At 43.4% G+C, this 26,562-nt stretch overlaps 1 protein-coding gene across 4 annotated transcripts in view; it reads left to right on the plus strand.

The window, feature by feature from the left end:
* LOC133444097 (anoctamin-1-like) overlaps positions 1-12,828 on the plus strand; it is a 64,718-nt gene extending 51,890 nt beyond the window's left edge. For 2 of the 4 annotated variants that reach the window (XM_061721596.1, XM_061721597.1), the window contains 7 exons: positions 1,688-1,788; positions 2,440-2,582; positions 5,708-5,860; positions 5,970-6,022; positions 8,000-8,184; positions 8,602-8,707; positions 8,966-12,828. In XM_061721596.1, coding sequence (XP_061577580.1) covers positions 1,688-1,788; positions 2,440-2,582; positions 5,708-5,860; positions 5,970-6,022; positions 8,000-8,184; positions 8,602-8,707; positions 8,966-9,214 — 990 coding nt within the window. In that variant the 3' untranslated portion in view covers positions 9,215-12,828. Of the gene's footprint in view, positions 1-1,687; positions 1,789-2,439; positions 2,583-5,707; positions 5,861-5,969; positions 6,024-7,957; positions 8,185-8,601; positions 8,708-8,965 lie in introns of those variants that run through there. The other 2 variants (XM_061721598.1, XR_009782703.1) reach the window with 2 other exon arrangements.
* The last annotated feature ends 13,734 nt before the right edge of the window (positions 12,829-26,562 follow it).

Here is a 26,562-nt window from a genome sequence, read left to right on the forward strand (position 1 = left end):
AAACGGGTTTTAAACCAGAGCGCCTTTGAAACGTTCTGGTGAACCTGGCGGATGGAGAAAAATCCCAGTAAAGCTGAACCACCTCCAAACCTGGCAGGATCCAGGCCTGAGATGACCAGGCACATCTGAAACTGAACTTAACTCACATTCCCTCAGTCAGGAATAAAGTCTCTTGTTGAACCAAAGTTCCAGATTAGCTGTTATCTGAAGCTCTTCAAGATGTTTATTCTGTCTGAAGAAGAATGACATGAAATCCAAAACCACGTACAGATTAACGTGTGAAGACCTGCTGATGGAAAGTTACTTTGCTGTTGCTCTCTCCATCCCTGCAGCGAATCCAATAAAAACATTAAAGAAATGAAAAAGCTCTGATGTTCCACTTCTGATCAGCTGCTGGTAAAGCAGAGGCTCAGAAGAAATCGAGCCTTCTTGTTTCGAAGTTACCTCACTGCTAGGGATGGGAATCGAGAACCGGGTCTTGTTGGGACCCTGTTCCCAGTGTGTCAATTCCTTGGAATCGTTTGCCTTTTTCGCAAACGATTCCCTTATCGATTCCAGTCGGCGCGAATGACGTCACCAAGCACGTTGCGCAACGTGCGCATTCGCGCCCAGCAGGAAAACACGGGGACAAAGCGGCATAAACGCTCGCAAGTTTGATTACATTTTACCAAAAAGGATGACAACAGGGCGACAATTCTTGCAATGTGGACATTTTACCAAAGGGGGGAAACTGTTAGGACTCGGCCAGCTGATGCGCTGGGAGCGCGGAGTCAGCCGGCGTGTGGTAAGGCTGATGCATGGTTCCGCGTTACACCAACGCAGAGCCTACGACGTAGGGTACGCGGCGACACGCACCGTACGGCGTACCCTACGCCGTAGGCTCTGCGTCGATTTAACGCAGAAGAAGAGCTGCGCCACGCGGACGTGCCGGGCCCTCCGGCGGACAGCGGAGCTCCTGACACAGCTGCAGCTCGTCAGCTCATCTATGGAGAAGTTAAAGAGCTTCTACCACTAGCTTCTCCTTTTATCAAGACAGGGAAGAGTATCAGGCCAGAATAGATGAATGTCACCAGCAGGGACTAAGTTTGTGGTGTTGAACATGTTACTGGAAATTCTTGTGCAATATTGCTACAAAGTAATTTGTTGTTTTTAGTTAATTTGTACAGAAGAATATTTATTTTATTATTATTATTTTATATTAAATACATATTTTACTGTATATTACAAATAATTTTGTGGGGACCCCCTGGCACCATCGAGGAGCCCAAGGCTGGGGGCATCTTAAGACCTCACTTATATTTTTTTGTTCAAAGATATAAAAGTTTTATATCTTTGAACAAAAAATATCAGAGAAACAAAGAAATTGAAACAAAGAAACAATTTAAGTATCAACTTTGTTTTATTAAAACAAAGTTGATACTAAAATTGTTTTTTATCCTTTTTTCCAAATGAGAATCGATAAGAGAATCGATAAAGAATCGAATCGTTAAGCAGAATCGAAAATGGAATCGGAATCGAAAAAATCTTATCAATTCCCATCCCTACTCACTGCTTTCTGGTTAAATTTCCAGTCAGTGGGACCAGAGCCATTATTAGTCTCCGGGACTCTGGATCATCTTTGAGGGGGTTAGTGGTTCAGCCACCAACACAGCTGTTTTTGTTTTCTTCCTCTGGGTTTTGGGGACAGTGCGCTCACGGCGGCTGTCTGATGGAGTTGTGCATCCAGCTGAGCATCACCATGTTGGGAAAACAACTCATCCAAAACAACCTCTTTGAGATCGGAATACCGTAAGTTGAGTTCAGTCTAAATGATCATTTCAGGACTCGGTCATCACAGAGACAGCATGTAATGTGCTATCAGCGTGTGGCTAACTCAACACTAAATGGCATCATTCTACAGATTAAATCCATTTAGAGCTGAAGTTCCCAGTTGAATACTTTTTGTCTCACGACACGTTATGTGATCCTCAGTTAAAATGTCTTGAAACAGGAAGTACCCTACAGGAAGTACATTACCATTTCATTGTGAACCTGCAGTCAGTGCAGCTACATGAAATAAACAGTTTTAAGTGGACACAGTAACTGAAATCATGATAGAGCAACAGCGTTTAGGAGGTTGCATGAATACTTACATCGTGTAGGGGTTAGACCCTAAACATCAGCTAAGCTAGTCCCAGCAGCATTGTTTCTGACATCACTGCTCATGTTGGCAGCGAAGCCTCTCCGATTAAATCTTCACATTCATCCTGTACCACCTCAGTTCAGTCATCTGTTGCTTCTGGATTCACTTTGAAACTGTAGTATTCTTTCTGGACCAGAATCAAAAACCAATAATAGAAAACAGAAGCAGGTCTAGACTCAAGTTGCAATTTTTTTTTTACCCCTCTTAGATCACATGTTTGGTCATATGTATTCACTTGTGTGTTGGTTTGTCCTCAGCAAGCTGAAGAAACTGATTCGCTACATCCGCTCCACACAAGGAGCTTTTCAAGAAGAAGAGAGGCAGAAGAAGCTGCAAAGGTATGAGGTGGACCACTTCCTGGAACCGTTTGCTGGATTAACGCCTGAATACATGGAGATGAGTCAGTACCACACGTCACTTCTACACACACACACACACACACACACATACACACACACACACACACACACACACACACACACACACACACACACACACACACACACACACACACACACACACACACACAAACTATGAAAGGTCTCACACAGATCCCTGCAGAACTCCATGATGAACTTCAGTGATGACTAAATACCAGAAACAGTATGAAAGACCTGGATGAACCCGCTGTGAAATCACAGCTTTCTGTGTCTGTGTAGCACGTATGAACCGACTCCGCCCAGCCCCAGTTAATCCAGAAAATACATAAATGGGTGGAAGGAGCAGGACTGGAAGTTGACTGGAACACACCCACCTTAGTCAGTTAGTTATTTTCTCTTAGCTAGCTAATCTTATGCTAACCTCTGCTCCTAGCTAATGGTGCCTAATGGTGTTCTGATCAAACATTTTTCATTTATGATGTTACCACATTTGAAGCAGTCCTGCAGGTCGACCAAGCCTACCAGCCTAGACTAGGGTTGCCACCCATCCCTTGAAATACTGAATTGTTACGTAATTGGGAATTAAAAGTTGCGTTCCGTATTGAACCAATACGGACATATATTATGCTCTTATTTATTGATGTCATCATATACAGGAGAAGGTCTGTTAATTTGAATATATTGCAAAACTTCATTCATAGTAAATTCAACTAAAGGTGAAACAAATATATTATTTCCCACTACATTCAAAGTGAGATATTTAGAGCCTTTATTTGTTATCATTTTGGTGATTATGGCTCACAGTTTATGAAAACCCCAAATAAAAAATGCTGTGCATGTAATGAGACTATGTAATGTATTAGTTTCACCTTTTAAGTTGAATTATTGAAATAAATGAACTTTTACACCATATTCTTCACCTGAAGGCTATATTATACATCTTGGCTGATGTGGACAAACATAGCATAGGAGCAGAGGCTAGTTCAGTTGCTATATGGTTGGCTGTCTGTACAGTCATGCAAGTTCAATGCTATTAACGCACTTTAAACTTGAAATCAAAGCATTTTGTTTTTTCATATAAAATAAATACATTTCTATGCAGTTTAGAAGTTTTGGGGATGTCCCTTTTTTTGGTGCCTGCGCTGCTGAAATCGGGGCGTCCCTTACTTCTATCTGAAAGGTGGCAACCCTAGCCTAGACCCACAGGTGGGTGGGTGAAGCAGCCTCAGGTCCCGGAAGAGCTCTGCAAGTCCCCTTTTCAGCTCTGATGGCAATTGTTTTGAATATTGTTTGCGGTGGGTTCTGCAACGTTCTGAGGTACAGGTCACCTGACCCAAGGATCCAACTGCTTCAAAAGGTAGAATCTGATGATCAGGAGCAGTCCAGACGATGGCCTCAAGTTATTCCAGATTAGCAGCCTTCAACTGCAGATGAAGATAAATGCTTCACACTGCAAAAATTAATTTCTAAGAAGGACATTAAAAGACTGCAGTAGACTATTATGCTAGTTTTAAGTTTTCTCGTCAAGAACATTTTTATTACCCAATTGGTTAAGATATTTTGCTTAAAAAAAGACAATTTTGACAAGATTTATGGATTATTACACTTATTTCTAGAGAGGCTGTTTATGCAGTCCAAGCTAGGTGCCAATCATCAAACTTCTATTAACCATCTAATATCTAATTCCTTCATACGATGGGCGTGTTCCAGTAATCCTCCTGGGAAGGGCGTTCAGGTCCAGTGGGTAAAGTGACTTAATGGTTTCTCCACTGCTTTGTACTGGTTTACTGCAGAGGTCTTTAATTCTGGTCCTTGAGTGATAATGAGCCATTCAGTTGGCCCTGCCCCTTCTCAACCTTTCCCCGACCCTGCACCCCAACCTGGGACTTGCTGATTGGGCCGGAGCTTCGGGAGCTGCGTGCTGGCCTGTGGTCCCCACCCCTGCTGCTTCCACCTGCCTGCTGTGCTGTTGCCGTCCCTGACCCCCAGTCTAGCGCTCGGCAGGAGGGTCCCCCCTTATGAGCCTGGTCCTGCTCAAGGTTTCCTCCCTCCTAAAGGGGAGTTTTTCCTTGCCACTGTTTGGCTTAAGGTTTTTCTCCCACTAGGGGAGTTTTTACCTGCCATTGTTTATGTAATAACTGCTCGGGGGTTTATGTTCTGGGTATGGGTCTCTGGAAAGCGTCTAGAGACAACTTTTGTTGTATTAGACGCTATATAAATAAAATTGAATTGAATTGAATTTGAATTTGAATCAAGTGTGTTGGAGCTTGACACCATCTAAAACATGCAAGACAGCGGCCCTGGAAGACCGGACTTCAGCAGCCCTGGTCTGGACAGTTTCTGCACAGTCTGCAGCCAGATCGTCTTGAGTCACCGTCACTTGAAATATTTCAACCTCTTTGCTTTTTTTGTGTTTGTTTTGGTTTTTGCATAGTTTAGAAAACAAAATATTTCAAGTATTAAAAAAAGTAAAGTGAAAATGTTGTCAAACAATGTCATGATCATGTTTCTGCAGTATTTTGCATTTTGAATGATTAAGGGTGAATTTGATCATAAATTAGACTTAAAAATGACTAGAGCTTGAGTTTCCCACAAATCCTGTGGGTCATGTGGGACATGAGACAGATATTAACCACAACTTGCTTGGTAACATCTTCTATCCCATAAGGTTTCTTGTTTTGTCTGTTTAGCAGTTCGGTGTAGCCAGCTGAATGCTCAAGGGTGATGCGTGAGATTTATGATGTACGAGTTGAGCCCCCAAATGTGAAGGCGTTAAAGCGTGTACACAGTTTTATAATGTGGAAAGCAGTTATCAGTTTCACACCAACACGGCAAAGAGTTTTTTCACCGCTGCCATAAACTGAGTGGTGACAGTTAATAAATCCTGAAATAGACCTCTTGTCATACATGAGGAGCGAAGTCATCAGGTCCGACTTACCAGCGAGACTGCTCATATATAGAGCTGAGTTCCAACACCATTTACCGTAGGAGCGGGAAAAAGCGCCACTACGTGATCTCTAAACAGGATGGCAAGAACATCAGAAATGACAAAAGAGAAAACATGAGTGGGATTTGTGGGAGTAAAACATAAATGAAGACGCTCTGCAGTGAGGACATGCTGATAATTTTGTCCCTCTGTCTCTAGTCATCCAGTTTGGTTTCGTCACATTGTTCGTGGCGTCCTTCCCGCTGGCTCCACTCTTCGCCCTGCTCAACAACATCATTGAAATACGACTAGATGCCAAGAAATTTGTCACCGAGTTGCGAAGACCAGTGGCAGCAAGAGCAAAAGATATCGGTGGGTTTCGTGAAACATGATGTAGTGGCAGGAAAAGACGTTGCTGGAAATACTTATATCAAAACTATGTTTTCATTCTTACAGTTCTTACATATTTCCACATTTACAGGTATATGGTACAATATATTGAGAGGGGTAGCGAAGGTGGCTATCATTATTAATGTAAGTAACACCCACAACACAAACATATACAAACATATATATACACACACAACACACACACACACACACGTATATGGGTGTATATATGTGTGTGTGTGTATACATACACATATGTTCATATATGTATGCATATGAGTGGAAGCACCAAGCCGACCTGGACATAGCCTGGATAACAACATCTGTGTCAGTTGTTGGGGTCGTGGGTCATGAATCATCAATGGGTTCGGGAGCAAGGGAACAAGACATTTGTGGACGAGAGACAACGGTAATGGATTGTTATACAAACAACACCAATGACAGAGCTTATATACAAGTGATGTGTGACCTTTCCATACTTTCAAAATTCTTAAAAGTTAAACAATCAGTGCCTGGTGGCTCAGGGTTCCGACATCCAGAAGTGTCTTGATATCACAAGCAGAGATTGATTGATGTGCCAGGGGAGCTAGGACGACAGGTCTGGGGTCTGGGTATCTAGCCCATTAATGGGTCCTGATGGCCTTCATGTTCAGGACGTATAAAGTATGAAGTGTCGACCAGCACCAGTTTCAGTTAGTTTCTTCAGGAACTTCAGCTCTGCTTTTAACACCATCATACCCAGCAGATTGGTCACCAAAACAGCTGGACTTGGGGTTTTCAACACACATGTGGATTTATAACTTCCTGAAAGACTGCTCCCAGAGGGTGAGAGTAGGACCACATCTCTCCTCAGCATCAGCCCCGGATCCCCACAGGGCTGCGTACTAAGCTCCTTCCTCTACACACTCTATACCCACAACAGCATCCCCCATCACCGGAACAACGGCATCATCAAGTTTGGGTACAACGCCACCGGAGCAGTTTCATCTCTGCAGGAGATGAGACCGCATACAAGGAGGAGGTGGAGAGGCAGTCTGATGCTCGAGAAATAACCTCATCCTCAACACTTCCAAGGTGAAGGAGCTGATAGTCGACTTCAGGAGGAGGAAATCAGACATTCAGCCTAATATCAGAAATGAACACTGGGTGGGTCCCAGACCTCCTGTTCCTGGGCACCCATATTCAGGAAGACCTGACCTGTACACCACAGCACTACTAAAAAAGAAACAACGGAGACTTTCCTGAGGATGCTCGGGGAGAACAGCCTCACAGAGCAGGTGTTCATGTCCTTTTATCGCTGCACTGTTATCTGTCCTGAGCGACAGCATCTCTGTGGTTCGCCAGCTGCACACACAAAGGAAGGCACTGCAGACGGTCACCAGCACCGCAGAAAAGGTTGTTTGTTGTCCTATTCAGCACCCACAGCATCCTCAGAGACCCATCCCACCCTGGTCACCACCTAATTGTTGCCCTCAGGGAGGTGTTTTAGGACTATCAAAGCAAAAGAGACTTAAAGTCTGTTTTTACCCCAGATCTGTCAGAGTTTGAAAGTTGCGATCTCAATTTCGTTGCACTTGTGCAATGACAATAAAGTAATTCTCCTATCCTATCCTATTCTATTCTATTATATTCTACTCTATTCTATTCTATTCTATTCTATTCTTCCTTTTATTTTCATCTATATGGTATTTTATTGTTTTTATTGTACATTCTGACTTTATCTGTACGGGGGACCTCAAGTGTCATAAAAGTCATTTATAAATAAAATGTATTTTTATTATTATTATCACAGCGGCCAAAATAAGCGTGCACATAGCCCCCATTTGCATGCACGTGAACAAGTCACTATCAAATGTGGCATAAATGGAGGAGATGTTGCTCTGCATAGTCCTGAACCCTCTCGGCAAGATCACCACAAATACATATATGCTAAGCTATGTATGGAGATATATCTACACTGTATATATACAGGGACAATTAAGAGAATTAAGAATTCCAACCTAACTTGGTTTGAATTTGTAGGATTTAGTCCCGTAATTAATTCCAAGAGACTAAAACATTTACTGACTCTTGCTCCAGTCTCCTTTCTGTAGGTAACATGTGAACCTCCACCTCTTCCAGGCATTTGTCATCTCGTTCACCTCAGACTTCATCCCTCGGATGGTGTACCAGTACATGTACAGTCCGGATGGCTCCATGCACGGATTTGTGAACCACACACTCTCCTACTTTAATGTTAGCCACTTTGAGGAAGGCAAAGGAACCGTGGACCCCATGCACCTTGGACGCCACGTTGAGATATGCAGGTAGGAAAATGTGACGGTTATCTATCTCTGTTATCTACGCGAGGTGAATTGCTTTTAATCCAATGAACCATTTTCTGAACCATTTCATACACAAACAACTCAGAGGGTGTTAGCAGGGCATTAAGATAAAAATGGGAATAAAAAAGGATTAAAGTAGTTGAAACACCATAAAAATGACGATTACAATATCACACCCAAAGCAAGTGCTCATTTGGCTTTTGGGAAGCTGGTTCCAGAAGAGGGCAGCAGAATGACTATTTAACCTAGCTCCGGTGAAGCAACTCTTCTGAGAACTTCATACATTGGTCACGATTGAAAACTGAGTTATTGAATTACAAAATGTTTTTTTTATTCTGTCCGTAACAAGAATTTGTATTGGAAGTCCAATCACAAAACCGGTCTGTTTGGGTCTGAAAGGTACAAAGACTACAGAGAACCCCCTTGGTCTTCCACCCCATACGAGATCTCCAAGGAGTTTTGGGCGGTGCTGGCTGTGCGACTGGCCTTTGTCATCATCTTCCAGGTGAGACTTAACCAAAATAAAAAGGGAAAGCTGTTTTTAATACTGGTATGTTCACACATTGATCAATAGTCTCAGAGGAGCCTTTTAGGAAAAAAAAGAGGGGGAAAGAGCATAATAATAATAATGTAAAAAAGAAGAAAATGAAGCTGCCTGTAAAGTTCTAGGGTTGATTCGACCCGCTGGTCGAGACCCAGCTGAGGCCCGTGGGGTGAACTGGGAAACACCCCAGTAATCCTTTCTTCCTTTTATTTCTGCCAGAACATTGTTATGCTGATGAATGATATTGTGGACTGGCTGATCCCTGATATCCCCAAAGATATCAGCCTCCAGATTCACAAGGAGAAGATTCTACTGGTTGACCTCTTCATGAAGGAGGAACAGGGCAAGATGGACAGACTGGACAAGAATAATGCATCGAACCCCAGGGAGAACTGCAGCAGCAGCAACAACAACACAACAACAGCTCATCCTCGTTCCAAACAGCACAGCAGCGACAAACCTTTCTGAGTGTCCAGCATTCACGCTGAGGTGGCAAGTCCAAACCGGCTGGTAGCTTCTAGCTCAGGTCCACATACATGTCCAGAACATTCCTACCACTGGAAGAGCAACTGGCCAATCAGATGTGAGGAAAACAAAGATGTGTCCCAAAACTGCCACAGATTATGTGAAAAGTAGAAGCGTCAGTCCATACATGCACTGCCAACATTCACTTGTTCAACCACCATGTGCGGCAACGTAAATGCTGCACATAGAAATGAAAATGTTCAAAAGGAATCCAAATATTACCCCCGTATGAGATGACATGTACAAAAACTGGACAACTTGTGCTCCAAAGACTCAGTGGAATCAACGTCACACTTGTGCCAAACATTTATTATTGAACAAGAAACTTTTATGGTAAACACCACATTTACACACATTTATACTCGTTCATGCAGACTTCCAGACACGCATGAACACATGCAGCACTCCCTGAACTGGTTGCTCACACAGCAGGGGTGATGTGTGAACTCCATCCATAAATATTTACCGGTTTAAAGGGACTGTCGACCTACTCGGTGGTCTCACGGCTTCAACCTTAGCTGCCTTGCAATTCAGACGGAGCGGCAGTATCGACGGCGGAGTTGACAAAGAACAAATTCTTCACTGACAAGTAAGAAGTGTATGGTTCAGTCAAGAATGAGGTAGATGTCTGATACTGTACCCCAGTGTTTGGCAGTCCAGGCCCTCAGGAGCCCCCGTCCTGCATGTTTGAGATGTTTCCCTGCTCCAATACGCGATTCAAATGAACGGATCACCTTCACATTGTCAATGTACAGTAAGTTTATACAAGGCCGTCAACAACCCGTGAATCTGATCTGGGTGTGTTGGAGCAGAGAGACTTGAGAGGACCTGGACTCAAAAACATCGTTCCTAGTTCAGCCATAAAAATACCACACTTTGTTATGAAATACTTTCAAAGAAAAGAAAAGAATCTTTAAATTAAATCTGGCCTTAGATTATCCAAGATTTTAACAAACCTAAACAGGAAATCCTACCTTTTTAATTTGCTAATTCTGTTTGTCAGAAAATAATTTTTTAGGTTTTTTAAATACCTGACATGATTCCTTTCGCCTTCATCAGAGTCACAAGATGGTGTGTGTGACCCGTCAGGTGGTACTCACCTGTCAGATTTGACAGCACCGGTGTTTGTTGTCTTCAGTGCGGATGACTCTGGCCTTAAACCTAAAAATTTCTTGTCCGACAAAAAGAATTAGCAAATGAAATTGTAAAGCCATGGACAAAATGAACTTTTAGAGGTGTATGTTGTCATGTGGAAAAGAAAGTTCGCCCTCTTTCAATTCTTAAGTTTGATATATAACGGAAACATTGTGAGCACTTTGAGTGTCCGAGAAAATCGCAATATAAAACTGATCCATTATTATTACTATTATTATATATCAAGATGTAAAACTGCTCTGGACCCTGCAGGTCTGAAAATGAGGTCAGGCCAACCTCAGACGGACAACGACACGCTGCACCGTGTCATAATTAATGCTACAACTAACCCACGATGGAGAGCCCGTTTGTGAAAAAGAACATCAGCACCGGCTTGCGGCGCCTCTGTGGCGCTTTTACACAGCAGCGTCGTTCTGGGACGCTGCCGCGCTGCCTGTGGTCACATGACATTTTTAACAAGTATAGCCGTCTCTCTTTGTTTGTGGAGGAATTATGGTTCGTTTTTCTCCCCGACGTTGCATCAATTCATGAAGTTTTTGGACGTTCATACTCAGCCCTCTGGAGGTCCACCACAGCATCTCAGTCAGGTTCAGCTCTGGACTTTGACCAGGTCGTTCCAAAACCTGGATTCTTTTTAATTATTCTGATGTAGATTTGCTGCTATGTTTGGGATCATTTCATGTCACGTGATTTAGTTAAACGGAGGAGTTTACGGCCCACTTAGAGGTCCTCATTCACGACATTTTCATCAATCAAGAGTTGAGAAGAAAATGGTTTTAAAAGGGAAGTTGCATGAATAAAACACCCACGCTTTTCTCTACACGGATAAAACATTAGTGATACTAGAGGAAGACGTCTCTCTGCTACGGAGAACCCCGTTAACTCAATAACCGTAGAGACTGTTATCAGGATCACACCGATGACGACATGCAGCGACCTCTGAAGGTACGCTTCTACGCGTCATTGAGGTTTTATTTCTCTCTATTCGCCATATCATGGCGGCCTGGGCATGTGCTGCTTTTAACGCCCATTTAAGGAACGAGGGGGAGGAATATAACTGGTTTCCTTACCATTGGTATTTAATTTTTCCACACAGACAAAGGGAACCTTCAAGAATTATGTCAAGGTTTTTTCATTTTATCTTTGTGTGAATTGTAATCATTTCCTGTTTGAGCTGATGTGAGCACACTCTCTGAAAACATGCAACACTTCCAAACGTGTTGTTTTAAAAATGAGAATGAATCACAAAAGTGTTTTTAAATGTGTCAGCACGGTGTAAAAATAACAGAATTTGTAAAACACAATGTCGTAAGCCTGGTGATATTACTGTGACGTAACTATTGACACTATCCTGTTCGTACCTACAAAAGGTTAAGAGATACTAATTTTTTATGAATGCCGTAGATAGATTGAATGAGATTGAATGAGGCCCAGTCACTGCAAGATGTCCAGTCGTCATCCCTCCACCACCGGGCTTGATAATGGGTCTGAGGTGTTTCTGATGAAATGCTTTGTTTGGTTCTGGACATTGAGACCAGACATGTCCACGTTGGTCTCATATGTCCAGAGGACATGGCTCCAGAAGTCTGCTGGTTTGTTCAATTGCAGGTTTATGTCCTTCCATGGTGTTTTTAGACAAAGGTTTTCTCCTGCTCGGTCTGACCATGATCATTTGCTGAGATGTCCACTTCCATTAAGATTGTATTCTAATCCATAAAAACTTAGAAAACACAAAAGATTTATGGATCATTCGTAAATTTCCACGAATCCCACAGACTACAGGCGAACTACAGCACTAAAAACACCAGTGGAGCAGAGAAAGGAAACAAGGAATGGAGCTGAAGTGTAATTAGGTATCGTAACTGAGACAAGTTAGTAAGAATTATCACTGGAAGGCTACCATGAGCACAGAGATAATCCTGGATTCTTGTATAAAGACTGTCTTTACCGTTCAGGGCCTTGAAGGTTTCAAGAGCGACTGATCAGTGCATGAAGGTGCCAACATGGATTATTGATGCGTGCGGAGGTCAGGTAACCGTCTGCTCTCTGAAACTGGAAACGTGTCCTAAATGAAAACGTTATCAGTGGAAGTTTAATCTGACATCAGGCCGTTCTGGAGAGTTTTGACCTCTGATCGTGACGCAGCGCAGGAAGCTTAATCCTCATTCCTTTGTCTGAATTAGCAACAAAATCATTTTACCAACACAGGATGATCTGAAGTTAACGGCTTTAGACATTTGACCGCATCACATGGCAGAACTTACAAGAATAAATCTTCTCGTTTTCACATATATACAGTACTTAAAGGCTTCATTTTTATTTCAGTTTTTGTAAATTGCAAGGATTTCTTTTTATGAAGGTGTACTTTTTGGTTTTTCAACTGTTTATCAATAAAATACTTTAATGTTCATATGTGTGGTAATTTCCCTTCTTGTGTCACCAGCTCTGATGAATACTGCAATATTGTTATTTATTATTCTTATGGTAGTTATTAATAATTAATAAGGAAGATAACTAGCAAAATCAATGATCAAAATGAACAAATCAAAACGGGGCACCATCTGACTTTATCAGGAAATAATAACTAAACAGCTAAATCAATCTCAAAGTAGCTGTTATTACATGAATGCCAGCGTGTTGCCAGGGATGGCGTTACAGAATCACAGTGAAGGAAGGAGTCCGAGCACAGACCTTTGCAACCAGCAGCTGTGACAAATATGTATAAAATAAACACAAAGAACCTCTCTCATTCAAATTAATCAGAAATATATTAGTGTTTTACGAGTCTTAAAAGATAATGATACAACACAAATTCCGATGCCTAAATTACACATAATCAACCACCAACTACACGTTAAACACAAACTTCAAATCATCTACGTGCGTGTGTCTGTGTGTGTCAGTGCGTATGTGTGTGTGCGTCAGTATGTGTGTTTGTGTGTGAGGTGTAGTCCTTACAAAACGGAAGGACCGTGGACGTTTCCCTTGCGGTGAAGAAAGTTGGAGAGAGCGATATTTGGGAAGCCACTGTTATTTAACCACCAGCAGGGCGCTCTTCGCGTCAGCAGGGGGGCCTGCTGTAAGTCTGGGTCACTGACCAATGCACAGTCCGCGTGTCACTTTCATCGTACCTCATTTTATTTCCCCTAAAGGCAATAAACAGCAAAGCCAGCTGGGCTTTGGAGTCATTCCTTAATTCATTTGTTTTAAGACCATGCAGACAACGTTAAGACAATGTGGTCTTAAAATCGAGGCTGGTCTAAGAGTTAGGCCTTAAAGTTGAAATGAGGCTCCCCATGTTCACATAGGACTGTGGCCCAACAGTAGCTTATATTAAATCACAGAACAACTAGTAAAGTGATGAAGTGATGATTGGTTAAGTGAAGACATCAGCGTGTCCACTGTCCCTCTCACGGCAGGAGGTAGCTGAATTATAGAGTCTGATGGCCACAGGTTCCCCTTTTCCACCAAACTGGTTCCAGGGCTGGTTCTGGGCCAGTGCCGTCTCGCAGTCTTGCTATTGCCGTTGGTCTTAACAACTCTGCCCTCCTCCGCTTTTGTAAGCAGTTCTTTCCTAAAGCCCAGCAAAGAGTTGCTTCTACCTTGGAAACATTTTTTCTGGCTCAGAGCCAGGTCTTTGTCAGTGGAAACAGAAACCCCGGTCCCAAACTAAGCACTGGCCCAGAACCAGCCCTTGAACCTCTTTGATGGAAAAAGGGGTAGAGAAAAGACTTTCCCTGGCGGGGGGGGGTGTCTGTTGCTGAAAGAGCTCCAGCTCGAGGTTAGCACCTGGTGGAGAGGGTGAGTGTTTACACAGCATCCTCCTTTCAGACACCACCACCAAGGAATCCAGCTGAACTTCCAGGACCAAGCCAGCCTGATGATCCTGATGATCCTGTTGGCATCTGCTGCCCTCAGCCTGCTGTCCCTGCACAGTACAACAAAGAAAATGGTGCTGGCTACGTCCGACTAGTAGCACATTTCCAGCATGGTGTTACAAACGTTAAATGCCCAGAGCCTCCTCAGGAAATAGAGATTACTCAGGCCCTTCCTGTACACAGCCTCAGTGTTCTTGGCCCAGTTCAGTTAGTTATCCAGGTAAACGCCAAGGCAGGGACGTGCAGAGACCTTTGGAGGGGCAGGTGCTGAAATTTAAAAAGGGACACATGGAACACGACTTTAACACTTTCCGACAATAACTTTGTTACTTTGTTACATTACAATACAAAACGCTGTTGTGTTTTGTATTGTAATACCTGCGCTGAACTTCTTAAACCTTACCCACAACAAATACCCCTGTATTATAATAACAAACTAAAACTAACACTGAAACTAATGAAAAATACAAAGCTATAATAAGTCTGGATACCCACTAAAGTTTATCTTCAGACAATTATTCATATAAATTACAAATTTGATTCACAATTACTAAAATTCATTGTTTTCTTTTCTTTTCTTTTCTTTTTCAAGACACCAGAAATATGAAAACTCATATTTTCTGTGATAATGATCTAGAACTCAGTGATTTTTACATTTCTTAGACAAGGACATTAAATTTAATAAACAAATTATAATAATAAAACACTTAGTGCAGCTTACCCCTCCAGTTATGATAAAATAATCCTTTGCTGACAGAATCCTAAACCACTTTTGACTACATGCTGTTTTGACACACATTAACTTTTTGGAATTTGCTGCCACCGTCTGGTCAGAGGTTGTATTGCTACTATAATAGCAAAGAAACTGGTTCTCACACTATGGAAAAGTGGAAATGCGCCAACATCTAAGATGTGGGTAGAGGGCATAACTAACACTCTTCACCTGGAAAAAATTAGACAACAAGAGTTCAAGATTTCAATAAAACTTGGCAACCGCTTCTATCAAACCTTGCAAATGTAAACCCAACACAGCAGCACGTCTCTCAGCAAACACAGTACAGCTCCTGACATAGTAGATGGGTCTTCGTGGAGGGGAGACGGGACAGGTGAGGGAGGGGAGACGGGACAGGTGAGGGAGGGGAGACGGGACAGGTGAGGGAGGGGAGACAGAACAGGGGCCTCATCTATAAAGCTTGCTTGCGCAGAAAAAGCGCCTGAAAGTTGCGGAAGCCGCCATCTACGCAAAGCCTCGGATCTAAAAAGAAAAAACTAACCGAAAAATCTGCTTATCTTTACGGCAACCCTCACCCTCCCGTAAGAATTTACTTAAGACACGGGGAACTGGCGATGCAGGCTGTGAGGTGGTGAAATGAAGCCAGATTCATGTCATACTCTTAATAATGTCATCACATATCACAACATTTATCAGACTTATAATAAAATAGTGCTGATAACGGAGCAGGCGGCGGGGGGGGCGGGGGCGGGGATGGCTGCCGCTCCGAACCCACTACTCCACGCCGAAGAGGAAAAAAGAAAGTGTTCTGATTAAAATAAGGAAAGTTGGACTATATAACAATTGCCTTCATGAGGATAAAGTTTTAAAAAAAATAAAAATTAAAGAAATAGTCCCTTCTCCCTGTGTGTGTCTGCCTGTCATGCACGGGTACGTGCGCTCATGTTGTTTACTTTTAAGCCGGAATTATGGTTCTGCGTCACACCAACGCAGAGCCTACGCCGTAGGGTCCGGCGCAGGTGTGCGTCGCCGCGTACCCTACGCCGTAGGCTCTGCGTTGGTGTGACGCGGAACCATAAATCAGCCTAGAGCAGCTCTGAGGGGAGACGGGAGGGAGGAGGGGGAGCGGGGGCTGCCGGGCCGCCGTCCCGAGTGTCTTGATTATTTGCTGAGCCTACCGTTAGTTTTTAAACTGTAAAAAGTGGGGGGGACAAATACATGATTTTGAAAAGTGGGGGGGACATGTCCCCCCTGTCCCCAGTGGAAATTGCGTCGTGCGATCGTGGCACTAACGGGCAGCAACGACGTGCTGCCACTCACTCGCTTTATTTTATACTATTTATATACTTTTTCTACTTTTACTGTGACCACTAAATAATCTCGTTTCACTGTCCTCTCTCCACATCATCCACAACATCTAGATCTCACATCTCAGCGAAATTCAGTGGCACGGTGGCTCGACACGTTCATTCATTCTGACGCATTCATCCCTAACAGGCTGCAGGAAGCCACTGCGCATGCTCAGTAGGCTCATCCATATGGATTTATGGGCGTGTTGAGGGCGGGATATGGGGCGGATTCAGCTGCGCAGCTTTCCAGGTGGACTGTGATTCATAAAGGGAACCTTATGTGGAAGTCTGCATGCACGCGGTTTTATAGATCCGTATTTTTTTTTGCGCCCGCCATTTTCGGCTTTTGGGCGTACGTGCACTTTTAGTATGAATCCTACGCACTCCATTTTAAATGAGGCCCCAGGGCCTCATCTATAAAGCTTGCTTGCGCAGAAAAAGCTTGCTTGCGCAGAAAAAGCGCCTGAAAGTTGCGGAAGCCGCCATCTACGCAAAGCCTCGGATCTAAAAAGAAAAAACTAACCGAAAAATCTGCTTATCTTTACGGCAACCAGGGGCCTCCCGTAAGAATTTACTTAAGACACGGGGAACTGGCGATGCAGGCTGTGAGGTGGTGAAATGAAGCCAGATTCATGTCATACTCTTAATAATGTCATCACATATCACAACATATATCAGACTTATAATAAAATAGCGCTGATCGTGTTCCTCTGTGTGTGAAGCACAGCGTCAGTCAGGACTCTGGTGCTGCAGCAGCCGCGGTGACACGCGGGGAACCTCCTCCACCGCTTTAGGACAGAACAAATGAGGGGCTTTGTAGAGCGTTTAGGGGCTCCACGGAGCCCCTCATTTCTTCCCTAAAGGGACACAGATTTTTTCATATATATAATGAGTTTTACGCGCGCGTGAAACCTTTAGGAAACCTTTAGGCTTAGGTGTAAGCCTAAATTAGGGTCCCGCGTTAAAACGACGCAGAGCCTACGGCGTAGGGTACGCGGCGACGTGCACCTACGCCGTAGGCTCTGCGTTGGTGACGCGGAACCATAAACCCGCCCTGAGCAGCTCTGAGGGGAGACGGGAGGGGAGGAGGGGGAGCGGGGGGTGAAGCGGTGCTGCCGGGCCCTTCGCACAGGGTGTGATTTGCAGTTAATGGCTGATCCTACCATTAGTTTTTGAACTATAAAAAGTGGGGGGGACAAAAACATGATTTTGAAAAGATGGGGGGTCATGTCCCCCCTGTTGCGCCGGGGAACTCACGGTGTTCCGCGCAGCAACGGCGTGCTGCCACTCACTCGCTGTATTTTAAACTATTTATTTTTCTACTTTTACTGTGACCACAAAATAATGTTGTTTTCCTGTCCTCCACCTCATCCACAACATCTCGATCTCAGATCTCAGTGAAATTCAGTGTCACGGTGGCTGGACACCCTCATTCATTCTGACGCCAAACAGGCTGCAGGAAGCCACTGCGCATGCTCAGCAGGCTCATTCATATGCAAAAACATACCATTTTTGGTATGAAGTGGGCGTGCAGAGGGCGGGATATGAGGCGGATTCACCTGCGCAACCTTCCAGCTGGACTGTGATTTATAAAGAGAACCTTACGTGGAAGTCTCCGTGCATGCGGTTTTATAGATCCGGATTTTTTTTTGCGCCCGCCATTTTCGGCTTTTGGGTGTACGTGCACTTTTAGTATGAATTCTACGCACTCCATTTTAAATGAGGCCCCAGGTCAAATAGACGGTCACACATCACTCCCATACTTACAGTAAATCTCTCCACTGGCTCCCAGTTTCATTTAGAACACAGTTTAAAATCCTCACCCTCACCCACAGAGCACTGCATGGTCGGGCTCCCCTTATATAATTGACGTACTGGAACTGTATTCACCAGCTCGCCCGCTCAGATCAAATATGCAGAACTAGCTACCCCTCGCACCCGCCTTAAGACTCGGGGTGACCGAGCTTTCAAAGTTATGGCCGCTAAACTTTGGAATGCTCTGCCTGCACCTTTTGGATCTATTGAGTCTGTGAGCTCTTTTACAAGCCAACTAAAAACCTACCTTTTTAAACAGGCTTTTATGAAAAACTGCATTGTTTTAAGTTATTTTATGTGTTTTATTTTTTATTATGTATTCTAGGTATTTTATTGTTCTGAACTGTTTTAATCTGTAAAGCACTTTGTGACAAATGTCTGTGAAAAGCGCTATATAAATAAACTTTACTTACTTAAGACGCTTAACGTTGGATATTTTAACGACTCTTTGAAATAACTGCTCTTAGTTCCAACTTTATTAAAGCAGGACAGAAAAAACCTTTTCTTCCTTTTACATGTCATCAGTTTTTATGGTTTTATACAAACAATAAAAAAATACTAAAGAGATATATTAATACACATGTATTCATAAATAAAAGGTGCAAACTTGGTTGATTTTAGATGGCAGCATCTATGATGATCTATTGATGGTTTAATGTTGTTTTTCTTTTCTTTGCTGGGTACTAGGCTACTTGAAAACTTGTTTAATTCATTTAATCTTTTCTTAAACAGTTTATAAATATTTAGCCTACATTTACAGAAGTAGAATTCTAATCATAAATCACACGTGAATTGTGAACTAAAGTGGATGTTATCTAGTACAAAGACCTACAGTAAATGATAAATGCTAATCATCAATAATATAAAATTAGAACAAACAAACATTACTAAATTCTTAGGAATAATTATTGATGAAAATCTCACATGGAAGCCATACATTAATACCTTAAAAAGAAAATTATCTAAAACAATAGCAATATTATATAAAATGAAAGGTATTATAAATAAAAGATCATTAGAAACACTATACAGATCCCTACTACTCCCATACCTTACCTATTGTGTGGAAGTGTGGGGGAATACGTATAAATCAATAATCCAACCCATCTATATCTTACAAAAAAAAGCAGTTAGAATTGTAAACTTGGCTGACTATCTTGCATCAACAAACCCACATTTCATTCAAAACAATACACTTAAATTGCAAGATATAGTTAATCTGAACACCACTGTAATAATATATGAGGCTTATAATAATTTACTTCCGGGCTGCATGCAGGAACTGTTCGAGCCAAGAGAGGAAAACATGAGCTCAGGGGAACAGCAATGTTTGAGACAACAACGGTAAGAACAAATACAAAGGGCAGATGTATATCCGTTTTAAGAGTAAAACTGTGGAACTCATTAGACAACGACCTTAAACTAGCAAACTCAAACTGTGTGTGGGTGTGTACCAGTATGAACATATGCATGAATAGTATGTAGGATTTGATGTATAGACATAATACACATGCATGAGATGAAATGACAACCTAAATTGGTATTGTCGGTTTCTTTAGCATCTTTTCACTTTCTGTTTTCAGAGCTACAGTATCATTATTAGGGCCAGAGCACTTACAGTGCGAAGGGCCTATTGTATCTGTAGGAATTCTTTATTCTTTCTTCTGACGAAAGGAGGGCCTTTTTGCCCACCTAAACGTGCCCCAAAAGTTACCAAATTTTGCATGCAAGCCAGACCTGGCGAAAAATTTGATATTTCATGTTTTGTATTAATGGGAGTGGCAAAATGGCTCAACAGCGCCCCCTAGAAAACTTTGTGCCTCAAGCCCCACAATACGGTTTGACATGCACGAAAATCGGTACACACCTGTATCATGTCGCAACTTAAAGAAAAGTCTCTTGGAGCCATGGCCGAAACCGAACAGGAAGTCGGCCATTTTTAATTAATCGTGTAATTTTGGCGCAATTTATGCCATTCCTTCGGCAGTTAATACGGCCCGAACCGTAACGTGCACCCAGGTGTGTTATACATTAAAATGTGCGTCTCCATCCTGCGACAACGCGCATTACTTTTCTCAGTCAAAAGTGTTACCGTGGCGAGGCTAGACGCCGTAAAGCGCGCCCCCCCCTTCATCTGATTGGTCCATATTTGATAGTTCCCCAAAAGTCAGAAAATTTTGCATGCAAGCCAGGCCTGGTGATAAATTTGATATTTCATGGTTTGCATTAATGGGCGTGGCCTAACGGCTCAACAGCGCCCCCTAGAATACTCTTCTCTGCCATAACTTTTGAACGGGTTGTGATAAAGAATCGTGGGTGGTGTCATCGGACTCGGTATTGAGTACTTGACCTTCATTGGCATGAATTAGCCCCGCCCCTTCTACTTATTGGTCGATATGTGATACTTCTGATTTTCTGCAATAACGTTTGAATGGTTTGACATAAAGTCTCGTGGGTGGTGTCATCGGACTCGGTTTTGAGTCATTGAACATAATTGCTGCAAATCAGCCCCGCCCCTTCATCTGATTGGTCGATATCTGATAGTTCCTACTTTCTGCCATAACTTTTGAATGGTTTGATATAGAGAGTCCTGGGTGGTATAATTTCTGATATGCTTATGGGGGGCGGTGGCCATGAGTGCGAGGGCCCGTTCATCGCTGCTTGCAGCTTTAATTTTCTATTTTTATTCTCTTATTCTGTCTTGATTAAAAAAAAAATGTCTGTCCATCTATCAGCCTGGGGAAGAGATGAGACAAGTATTTTCAAAGGCCCAAATGGTGCTTAACTATAGATAAAAAATGCCAAAAGTAAATAGCGTCACAAAGGAGAGCGTTCCTGTGTGCGAGACTGACCAACAATAGTGCGTGCTTGATGGAAAGGAGCAGAGAGGAGGCGGTGCTGTCCTGCAGCATCTACAGCAGTGCAGCTGAAGTCTCTCTCTCACGGGCCAGCTGGGGAGGTGCTCCTCTGCCTCGTGGAGGAGTGCAGAGGGGGAGGGATGTTTCTACCCACTCCAGAACCAGGCTTCTTCTGCAGACTGGCAGAACGCCTAAAGCCTCTTCTGGCGGATGCTACAGCCCCTCAGCCTCTTCAGGAAATAGGTGCTGCAGCCCCTTGCTGTGAAGGGTGTCCCCATTCATGTCATTCAACAGCTGTCTAATATCCTGACGGTGGAGCACTAGATCATTGTTTTATATGTTTTGGTGCAGAACAAAAAGAAAAGGCAGAAATGGGAGTGTCAGAGGCAGATGAGAGGAGCTCAGAGAAAGTTAACTGAAACATAAAAGGAGGACTTTTCAAGCTATTCAACAGTCAATGAATTGTAGTCTGTAGCATATAAATGTGTAGCAGAGTCTGCTGGAAACAGCTGTCCGGCGACGCCAGGAGGGTTGAGGGACGCGCTTGAACAAGTCTGTTTTCTCTCTCTCTCTTTGTTTCCAGCTCAAACAGCAGCTGAAGGACCAGGGGGTGAACGCAGACGTCAAACTGAGCTGGAGGACGTGTATTAAAATGACAAATTGTAAAAAGCAAAGAATGTACTCCTTATTTCAAAAACCCTGTTCCTGTTGTTATATCATTTGTGTGACTGCCTTAAGCTAAGTTGCGATAGGACGAACTGGACAAACCCGTTGTCATGTCATCGTTGAGTTTTCTGAAGAGTGATTGTGAAGCCTGGCTGGAACCGACTCTCTTAAACAGTCGATGCATTCTGTTACATTTTTAAATATTCCTACGAAATACCCAAAACCGTAGCTCGGCACTGCATGCATTTGGAATTGTGGAGGGCACTGTGAGCTTTGCAGACTCTCAATCTTTTTTAGCAAATTTTTCATTCACTGTATGTATTCTGCCCTCGCTATGTTCTGAATAACTAGACAGATAGTCAACAGCCAGATAATAATGATGAAGAATCCAACAGTTGCGTTGAGGATAGTGTTTTGTTTTGCTTTCCTCAGTTTTATTTCTTAATTCTTCTATTACAATCTTTTCTGTAAAACTGAAATGACAAAAGGAAATAGACATTACAAAATGTAGTAATGTGTTGCTGTTTACAACAATAAAATCTGTTTCACAGTCAAAAACATGTATAAATAAAACAGATGTAAATTCTATGGCATAGCGCCACTGCCCTCTACTGGACAAACGGAAAATAGCGTCGGCAGGACGACAGGTGAATTACCGCAACTTCTGCTCATAAACAAAACTCAGTTCCAAATGTAATAAACTGCATTACCAAAGGTAAACAAATAAATAACACAAATATCTTAATGCTTGGCGAGAAAAAACACTTACAGACAAAGATTTCACCAGCGCTGTTATGAAGCAGACCCGTTAGACCCGTTAGTTAGACTTTCTTAACTGCCAGCTGTTGCCGTTATTTTGGTCCGTCACTAAACGGGTCCGGCTAGGAACTAAAACAAACGCCAGAGGGCGGAACACTCCTCGCCTGGTATATTATCATAACACAATAAACATCTCAGTTACTTAAATGCTAATCAACCAAACTGTCAGATTAAACATATCTGTATAGCATACAATCAATCAATATGTAAAAACACTTCTGTTACTCATCAAAATGTCTAACACTTTATGAGCTCTTAGACATAAGAAACACTAGCTCTGAGATGGGCCTGATGAAGGTTTTTGTTGTTCAAGGATTTTGTGCCATTTTCTGCTCTGTTAACCTCCCTCTCAGTTTTTTGCAGGTCACACAGTTAAAGAGGATACTGGACACCAGCCGTTTTCCTCCTACGATCCACACTCCTGCTGACCGGACGGCGCCTTCAGTAAGGTGACGACCTTGATGGAAGATGTCTTCATGGTAATGTCTCACTATGAGAGTGGTGATGTGGTGGGTTTTCGGCAGAATGACAGGGTGTTTCTCATCTCTTGGCAGATCAGCGTAGGTGAGGCGGCCTCCTATCCGAAGGAGTCCATCCTCGTCGATGAAAGGATTTAACTTTCTCAGCGGACTCTTTTTCGAGATCTGAATCCCATCTCTCAAACAGTTTAGCTCTTCTTCATAGGATTCTCGTTGGACACAACGAATTACGACTGTTTTGGCTTGCCACCGTGCATCAACAGCATCCTTTCTGAGAGTCTTAGTGAATGTTCTTGTCACATGAATCAGTTTTGTAATAGCTTGTAACAGTCTCTTCCAACTAGAAAATCTTTCAAAGCGTGCTGAGCTGAACTGACCTTCTGTGGCTTTGGTGCAGTTGACAGCAACTTGAGGCCTCACCTCAACATCCAGGTCTGGCTCGACGAGATCAAAGCTGCTGTTTTGAAGAGACTCACCGCTGTTTTTCAGGAATCTGGGACCCGAGAACCAGTTGGAGTTTCTGAGGCTCTCTACTGATGTGGGTCTGGTGGCGTGATCCGCTGGGTTCTGTTCAGTGGCAACATACTGCCACTGTTGAGGATTGCTTGATTTCCTGATGCGGTTGACTCGGTTGGCAACATACACGTGGAATCTTCTGGAGGTGTTGTGTATGTAACCGAGAACAATCCTGCTATCAGTGAAAAAACTCACCGCTTGAATGTCAAAGTCCATCTCACTGCAGATTGTGTCTGCCATCTCAGCTGCCAGGACAGCGGCACACAATTCCAAACGTGGAACTGTATGAGCTGGATGCGGTGCCAACTTTGCTTTGCCCATGATGAATCCCACGTGGCACTGATTTTCATCACTGGTCACACGCAGGTAGGCTACTGCGGCGATAGCTTGTGTGGAGGCGTCTGAAAATAAACAGAGTTCACAACTTTTAGATGAAGCGAGAGGGACAGACACATACCTCCTTTTGATGTGTAGCTTCTCTAGTTCTGAGAGAGATTCTTTCCACAACTTCCAAGTCTCTTGCTTATCTGATGGCAGCGGATCATCCCAATCATATTCTTTGGATGACAATTCTCTGATCAGAGCTTTTCCCTGAACTGTGATGGGAGCTGCGAAGCCCAGAGGGTCGTAGAGACTCTGAGCTGTTGATAAGATCCCTCTTTTTGTGAATGGTTTCTCCTCGTGAGATACTTGGAAACTGAAACTGTCACTCTCAAGATTCCATATCAGTCCGAGGCTCCGCTGAAGCGGGAGGGGATCTGCCCCTAAGTCGAGGTCCTTTAAGTCTTTTGCAAGTTCGTCAGGGGCGAATGCTGTCATCACTTTGCTGCTATTGGAAGCGATTTTGTGGAGCTTTAAGTTGGATGCTGCTAGCAGTTTTTGAGTCTTCTTTAACAGATCGACAGCCTCCTCTTCTGTTGGTACTGACGCCAACCCGTCGTCCACGTAGAAGTTCCTCATGATGAACTCCTTGATGTCTGTGCCATATTCGCCCTGATGTTCTTGTGCAGCTCTCTTTAAACCATATATGGCAACTGATGGTGAGGGGCTGTTACCAAATATGTGTACTTTCATTCTGTACTCTGTGATGTTGTTGTTCAGGTTGTTATCCTTATACCAAAGGAAACGTAGATAGTCACGATGATCTTCTCGGACGACAAACGCGTAGAACATCTGCTGAATGTCAGCGGTGATTGCAATGTTCTCTCTCCTGAAGCGCATTAAGACACCTAACAGAGCGTTGTTTAAGTCTGGCCCGCTGAGCAGAACGTCATTCAGAGACACACCGTCATGTTTGGCGCTTGAGTCAAAAACCACTCTGATCTGATTTGGTTTTTGAGGATGATAGACTCCAAATAGAGGCAAGTACCACCTTTCTTGATGCTCTTCTAGTTCTGGGGCTAGTTCTGCTTGGTCGTTCTCAAATACTTTTTTCATGAACTCAAGAAAGTGTTCTTTCATGTCTGTGCGTCTGTCTAGTGTTCGTCGGAGGGATAAGAGTCTACGCAGAGCCATCTCCCTGTTGTTTGGCAGACAGCGGCGGGGCTTACAGAATGGCAGTGGTGCTACCCAGCTGTTTGCTTGATCCATATAAACCTCTTTGTCCATGATGTCCAAGAATGTTTGATCGTCGACTGACAGAACTACTTTTTCATCATCAGGATGGCTGTCGAAGACTGTGGCTCCAAGTTCTCTTTTCTCCTCGCCTTGGAGTGAGCAGCCCACATGACTTGGTTGGTGAGTATTTTTTGTCTGAAGTGTCTCTTTCACTTGTATCTTGTTAGGACAGGGGCTTAACATGGATGTTCGTCCATTAGGCAGAGTGTGTGTCTTGTACACTCTGACACTGTCTGGTTTGTGAGTGCGGTCCAGACAAACATCTCCTACGATAACCCACCCTAGATCCAGACGCTGGGCGTAGGGGTCGTCATGGTTACCGTTATACTGCTGCCTCACTTTATGCACTCGCAAAATGTCTCTTCCCAGCAGAATGTAGATCTGGGCATTTTTATTGAGTGGTGGGATTTTATCTGCAACAGGTCGGAGATGTGGGAAATGGCGGGCTATTTCAGGTGTGGGGATTTCAGCCCTGTCGTCTGGAATCATTTCACACTCAATGAGAGTTGGAAGCTTGATCTTCATCTTTCCATCACAGGATTCAACCACAAAGTTTCTTGCTCTCCTTCCTGATGTTTCCATAACACCAGAGCAAGTCTTTAATGTGTAGGGAGCTGTTTTTTCACAAAGGCCAAAGTGATTGAACAACTCAGGGCGAGCGAGTGAACGATTGCTCTGGTCGTCTAATACTGCATATGTTTGCATTACCTTTTCTGGTTGATCTTCAGGATAGACTTTGACCAAACATATTTTGCAGCAGGACTTGGCGTTGCTGTTTCCCCCACATACCTCTGTGCACTTTGATGTTACTGCAGGGAGAGCTGCTGGAGGACTCTCGCTTGTCTCCTCCTCCTCACCTTGACCTGCTGGGACTTCTGAGACCCAAGGTGCGCGGCCAGGATGTAAAGCTGATGTGTGACTCTTGCTGCCACATTCTCTGCAGATTATGTCTTTGTCACAGTCTTTTGCTCTGTGTTTGGTCGAGCTGCAACACCTGAAGCAGATTTGCTTTTCCTTGAGGTAGGTTTTGCGGTCTTCTATATGTTTGTTGCGGAAAGTGCGGCACTTACTGAGTGGGTGAGGCTTGTTATGTAACGGGCATAGTCCGTCTGGATCTATAGCTCTGTTTTCTCCTGTGGCTTCAGGAAACACGCCAGTCTTTTTCACAGACACTGGTACTTTGTTGTGGTACTTTGTTAGTCGCTCTGTCTTGGGGGGCCCTGAGTAATTAGTTTGAGATATCATAAAGCTAGGGTCGTTTCTGGTTTTAGCTTCAGAGCGAACAAACTGTGAGAAGAAAGTGAAAGGGGGGTAAGGGACACGGTGATATTCTTTGTACCTCGACCCTTGGGAGATCCACTTTTCTTGAATACTGAATGGAAGCTTTTCTAGGATGGGGTTCACTC

The sequence above is a fragment of the Cololabis saira genome, chromosome 5 (assembly GCF_033807715.1).
Source record: "Cololabis saira isolate AMF1-May2022 chromosome 5, fColSai1.1, whole genome shotgun sequence".
In the NCBI taxonomy this organism is placed as follows: domain Eukaryota; kingdom Metazoa; phylum Chordata; class Actinopteri; order Beloniformes; family Belonidae; genus Cololabis; species Cololabis saira.